The sequence below is a fragment of the Lactuca serriola genome, chromosome 8 (assembly GCF_051521515.1).
Source record: "Lactuca serriola cultivar US96UC23 chromosome 8, Lser_US96UC23_V15, whole genome shotgun sequence".
Taxonomy (NCBI): domain Eukaryota; kingdom Viridiplantae; phylum Streptophyta; class Magnoliopsida; order Asterales; family Asteraceae; genus Lactuca; species Lactuca serriola.
The window spans coordinates 97,352,718-97,359,246 of record NC_136415.1 but is presented as its reverse complement, the minus strand read 5'-3'; the positions used below and the strand labels follow the sequence as shown (position 1 = coordinate 97,359,246).

The window sequence follows — 6,529 nt, the reverse complement described above, 5'->3', positions numbered from 1 at the left end:
AATTGATAATCAACATAAATCCTTCAAAACCTACAAACATTCATTGGTTTTCAGCCAAAGTCAACCAAATTAGAGTATTAGCCACTCATGGCAACAAAGTAACAAGAACAATAATCTAATTGCATAAAGAAACTACCTAAGATTTGGAAAGTTGAAAGGAAATGGTTTCTAGCTCCCAAAATCGCCTCTTGTAGGTCTCCAATGGTGGAAAAATGTCAATGAGCCTCTAGATCTGATCCCCAAAGGTTATGGCAAGCCAAATGACCAAAATGCCCAAACTGGGCAGTTGTGTAGGTACCCGCGCGACGAAAGTCCCACCCGCGTAAATGTTGCAGTAATGCTATTGGTCCTTCCTTCCACCACTCCACCCTTCCACTACCAAAGATTCCTTTGGTCCCCCCCTTGTCCATGTAATTTGAAATGCACGAATCACCATTTAGCCACCAAATGGATGCTCCAAGCCCCAAATTAGAAATTTATGATCCATCTTCACAAGCCTAAATAATCCAAGCCAATAACTTTCAAAGCCCAATTCTTCTTCTTTGATTCCGCCAAGCCCAATAATGCCTCGGGAGCCCACTAAGCCCGTCTCCAATCAACCCGCAACCGCAACAAGCACCGAAAAACCTACAAAATATCTCATGCAACATAAGAAGCACCCGATACGATCCATACTAAAGAAAAATAAATAAAATACAATGCATTAATGATAAAAAGATCTAAAAAACTAAAATAAACTAATAAAAATAAGGAAATAAAATAAGCTATCAAATCACCCCAAGCTTAAACCTAACTTGTCCTCAAGTTAGAACAAGACTAAAAATGAGCTCGGGATGAACTATCTAAAAAGGTAAAAGAAAGATACCATAGAACTTGGTCAACATCAGTCAACATGGTCAAAATTAGTCCTTCAATGGACCCTACGCATCTTTAAAATGTTCCCCACTTTAGAACCATAAACCACATTCTTAACCACTTGATGGGCGAATAGATCATGGTTGGATGCGGTCGCGGTGTGCAAGACAAAGGAAACAAAGATGCACCTAGTGGGGGCACTTTAAATCTCCAATGTAGACCATAGTGCATGAAGGAAAGGCGAATCTTCACACACTATGATTCCTACATTTGTCAGGCCTAATTGTATAATAACGAAATAGGGTTTTGCAGCACGGCCTCCGGGCAAACATCCAGTTTCAGAGGCTTCTCCCTTGTACTGTCCTTTACAGTCTACTGTCTCATCGTCGGGGCCTTTTCTCACCAAAAATCAAAAATAAAATAAAATAATAAAAATTCTGCTTAACCTAATCTGAACCTAACAACTTAAAACTTCAATCTTGAACTTCTGTTATTTGGATTTCAGGCTGTTCATTGCTTGATATTCGATCTTTTTTTTTTTGAAGAGAAATCTTGAAGTTGGAGTCTTATTCTTCCTTTTGTGTTGTTCTTTTTCTTCATTTTTCTTCTTTGTTTATGTTGCTTTTCTTTATTCCTCTTCATTGTTTCTTTTTGTCTTCACTTTTTCCAATTTCTTCATTTTTTTTGTCTTTCTTCTTTGAAGGTCTAAGGAATTTCACCATGTAACATAGGATGGAGGCTAACATGAACACCTAATAATCATTGACAATGTGCCAAGATCAACTAAAAAGGGTGGGATATGACTCAAAAATGGGTGTTACCGAAAAAACTTGGTCCCAAAAGATGTGAATTGGGGGACCCACTTCAAAGTTCGTCAAGCACCTCAATGCAAGGTGTGATAAACAAAATCTATCTAACTCTCTACTCTAGACCCCTAGAAAAATGATAACCTATCCTAAAAAGGCGGTAAGAATCTAACTAAGCAAGGCTCGGACGAGACTTGGGAGTACTAAGGGGTACTCCCTCCAAAACCAAGATGCGAGTCTTCAATATCTTCAATGTCTTCAAAATACCTTACCGGGGTAGTCTTTGATCGCACACATTGGCATGACCAACCACATCCCTCCGCACCTAGACCCAATCAAGCTACCTGCATCTGACCCCACACAAGCGGTCTCAAAGTGGTCTGTGAGGCTCAAAACGTGTCCCATTCATCAAATACAAGGAATTCCATATCAAGACCCGGGACCAATATATGATTCAATACTTATGACTCGACGCTATGGTATCTGTAGGGATGAGAAGACAAGTGAGAACAAAAATGCATGAACTTAAACTAGAATGCATCTAAAAAGTATGAAAATTAGAAAAGAAAGAAAAAAATATGCAATATTTTTGATTTTTTTATGCAATTTTTATGAGTGACCTAAATGACTTACTCTAAATGCAACAATATACAACCTAAATGCAATAAAAAAAGATAAGAAATACCTCACCCCAAGCTTAAAATTAAGCATTGTCCTCAATGCTTAGGATGAGAGTAAGGAAGGGTCATACCGGGATCAAGGTGGAGGAGGCACGCGAGGACGGTATGGAAGCAACGCATGGGTCGCATAATGATGCTTGGATGGAGTTCTTGGCCGCCTAAATACACATGGATGAAAGCTTGGTCACGCAAAGGATGCATATGAAATGGCTCAAAATTTTCTTATGAAATGACATATTTGCGCGGGTACCCTCGTAAACTTTACGCGGGTGGGGGGCAGCCGCGCGCACATGTCAGAATACATCCCATGTTGGGGTAATTTGGAACTCAGGAGCTGCACGGCTGGGGGTCGGTCGCGCAACGGCTGCGCGGGAGCCCGCGCGCAACAATCAGAGAGCACCCCATGTTGGTGTAATTTGGATCTCTGGACCTGCGCGGCTGGGGTCGGTCGCGCAAAGTCTGCGCAGGCACCCGCGCAAAAGTCAAAATTTTGGAATTTTTCAAACTTCACCAAAATCACTAGAAGACTTCTATATGCTTATTTTTAGGCCAACTTCAAGTTTAGAAACACCCAAAACTTCAAGCCGAGATTATTTATTCACAATGCATTTATTTAACGTCTTTGCCAAGACATAGCCCCGCTTCCGTCAACCTTCGTAAATCGGTGTTTCCATTGTTACGTTGTCGAATTCTCCCGTGTCAAAGCCTTCATAAAATAGTTTCAAATGGTGCCCATTCACTTTGAAGATTTGGTTTGTTTCCAAACTCTTGATTTCAACCACACTAGGATCAAACACTTTTATAACAATAAAAGGTCCATGCCATCGAGATCGCAATTTTCCCGGGAATAGCTTTAAGCGTGAATGATAAAGAAGAACTTTTTGACCCGGAATAAAGTGTTTTTGGGTGATGTGCTTGTCATGAAATGCCTTTTTCTTCTCTTTGCACCTTTTAAACCTTTTAATTATCTTCTTCTTGACCACTTCCATCATTGGAGGATCCAATCTTCTTTGACGTTCCCTCTTAGGATTACAATCATCTTCCATGATTATCTTGTTTGTTCATACATTAGGGCTTATCCTGTTTATTGGCTCAATCACATCAACCCGATACAATGGAGAAATGTTACTAGGGTACCTCATTCCTTCAAAGATGTTGAAGTGAATGGTTTCTCCATCAAACTCCATAGTTATCTTTCCTTTATGGGCATCAATGATTGTGTGAGCGGTATGCATGAAAGGTCTTCCAAGGAGGATCATAGATGATTTGGAAGGAGTCTTTTAAACCTTTTAATTATCTTCTTCTTGACCACTTCCATCATTGGAGGATCCAATCTTCTTTGACGTTCCCTCTTAGGATTACAATCATCTTCCATGATTATCTTGTTTGTTCATACATTAGGGCTTATCCTGTTTATTGGCTCAATCACATCAACCCGATACAATGGAGAAATGTTACTAGGGTACCTCATTCCTTCAAAGATGTTGAAGTGAATGGTTTCTCCATCAAACTCCATAGTTATCTTTCCTTTATGGGCATCAATGATTGTGTGAGCGGTATGCATGAAAGGTCTTCCAAGGAGGATCATAGATGATTTGGAAGGAGTCTTTTCTTCAAGATCAATGACATAAAAATCCTCCGGAAAAACAAGTTGATTAACTTGTACTAACACATCCTCCAACACTCCTCTTGGAGACACACTTGACTTGTCTGCTAATGGAATGATTACTCCAGTTTCTTCCAAAGGTCCAACATTGAGAGATTGAAAAACCGAATATGGCATCACATTGATCGAGGCTCCTAGATCTAGCATGACACTTTCGACATGCAAATCACCAATGGTACAAGGGATAGAAAATATTCCCGGATCCTTGCATTTGGGAGGTAACTTCTTTTGGATAACCGCAGACACATTTGCATTGACTTAAATCTTTTCATTTGCCTTGAGTTTTCTCTTCTTGGTGCACAAATCCTTAAAAAATTTGGCGTAACGTGGGATTTGCTTAATGGCATCCAATAGTGAAATGTTGAGTTGAACCTTGCGGAAAGTTTCAAATAATTCATTTTCTTCCTCTATCTTCTTGAAAAAGGCTAATCGGGAAGGGAAGGGATGTGGTATGACCAATGGTTTGATGGGTTTGTTGGAAGGATCGGGTTGATCAACATTTGGCACAACCGGTTCCTTTGGAGGAACTACAACTTTGGAGGTTCCACAATGATCACTTCATCTTCGTCTTCTCTTGAGACTTTTTTATGTTGACTTTCTCCAAGTGTTTTCCGACTTCGCAAGGTGATGACACTCACATTGGGGTTCTTCTCGGTTTGTGATGGAAGTTTACCCCTTTGTTCTATCTTGTTGAGAGCGGTTGCCAAGTCTCCAATTTGTGCTTGAATGTTGGATAAAATATTCTTGGTTTCTTGTTGAAATTGGGTTTGACTTTGAGCAAGAGAAGCAACAAGTTCTTGAAGGCTCATTTGATGGTTACCACTTGATTGACCTTGTTGTGGAGTGTGTTGGTAATTTGGAGGGTTATAAGAATTTTGTGGATATGGAGGTTTTTGGGATTGGTATTGTGGATGTTGGGGTCTCATCAAAAGATTTTGTGGATTTTGCTTTGGTGGATAAGGGTTGTTTTGGTTATTCCTCCAATTTGGGTTGAAATTGTTTTGAAATCCCGTGGGTCTTGGTTGACCTTGATATCCATCCATCGCATTCACATCTTCCGATTCACTTCCAAGTGTGGGACACTTATCCGTATAATGGCCCGTCATTGCATAAATACCACATACCATCAATTGTTGACCACTTCCCACCACCATTTGACTTAACACATTAGTCAAATCCAAGAGCTTTGATTCCAAGTGTTGAGTGTTGCTAACTTCACCAACCACTTGTGTAGAATTTCTCTTCATGTCATTTCGAGTCCCAAAATTCCTTTGATTTTGAGAAATGGTACCAAAAAGTAATCGGATATCGTGAGGGGTTTTGTTGAAGATGTCACCACCACTTGAAGCATCAATCATCCTCCGATCTTTTTCATTCATACCCTCATAAAATTGTTGAAGAAGTAGTTGTTCGGGTATATTGTGTTGAGGACAACTTGTACACAAATTATTGAAGCGCTCCCAAAAATCATGAAATGTTTCATTTTCCCCTTGATGAATCCCCAAAATGTCACTTCTTTGACTTGAAATGCGGGAGGTGGGATAGAATTTTCTATTGAAGGCCTTGAGTAACTCTTCCCATCTGTGAATAGATCCCGGTGGTAAGTTGAATAACCACTCTCTAGCTTTATAATCCAAGGTGAGCGGGAATGTGGTTAGCTTGAAATCATCCAATGTCACATTATCGGGCAACACGCTAACACATATCATATGCAATGACTTCAAATGCTTTTGAGGGTATTTTCTATCCAAACCATGGAACTTGGTAAGTTGATGTATGAAAGTTGACTTCAATTCAATTCCTCGGCGGTTTGTGGGATAAACAATAGCAAGAGGTGTATGAGTAACATCTGTTTCCATCATTTGCCCAAGTGTCAACTCTTGAGGGGGATTGCGTGGATTGGGGTTATTGGGATATTGTTGCAAGTAATTGGGTGGTTGATGATAAGGTGGGTAAGGGTATTGGTTGTGATTGTAAATTGGTGGTGGATAAGCTTGGTAATTAGGATATTGGTTGTAGGGGGGTTGTTGTTGTGGGTACATTTGGTTTTGGTACATTTGAGGGGGTTGGTAATTGGGTTGATTTGGGTAATGTACTTGTTGTTGAACTTGAAAAGAATTGTTTTGAGGTTGGTTGTTTTGGTGGAAGTTTTGGTTTTACGGTTGATGATTGGGTTGGTTTTGAGGAGGGGCTTGATTCCAAGGTGGCATATCAATGAGAGGTTCTTGTGGTTGTTGTCTTGGGTGATGGGGTGGGGTATTGGCATCTTGATTGATTGGGTTTGGGTTGGGATTGTGAGGTGGAGTTTGATTCATGGCTATGTGGTTTTCAAACGGAATGTCTTCAAAGGAATGACCAACAATTGGAGAACTCGGTTCAGTGTCGGTATCACTTGAAGTATGAACTTGATCTTCTATGTTGATTAGTGGAGAAGAGGAAGAAGCTTGAACTAGTTGTTGTTTATTTGCTTGTTTGGCTAACTTTTTCAACCTTTTTGCTTCTTTTTCAATTTCGGGATTGTA

The 6,529-nt window shown here is 40.0% G+C and overlaps 1 protein-coding gene across 1 annotated transcript; it reads right to left on the bottom strand.

Annotated features, from left to right (window-relative positions):
* Positions 1-4,534: 4,534 nt before the first annotated feature.
* On the bottom strand, positions 4,535-6,064 carry LOC145067203 (uncharacterized). Its single transcript, XM_079014397.1, has 2 exons — positions 5,389-6,064; positions 4,535-5,220 (listed from the first exon to the last, which is right to left on the bottom strand). Exons 1-2 carry the CDS (start codon positions 6,062-6,064, stop codon positions 4,535-4,537), a joined length of 1,362 nt encoding a protein of 453 aa, XP_078870523.1.
* Between the last annotated feature and the right edge of the window lie 465 nt (positions 6,065-6,529).

Bases quoted from the DNA above. Each gene is read 5' to 3' on its own strand.
- LOC145067203 (XM_079014397.1), bottom strand. From the start codon at position 6,064: ATGTACCAAAACCAAATGTACCCACAACAACAACCCCCCTACAACCAA. The intron at 5,221-5,388 runs GTATGAATGAAA...TGGTTGGTGAAG, and splicing joins TCTTCAACAATTTTATGAGG to TTAGCAACACTCAACACTTG.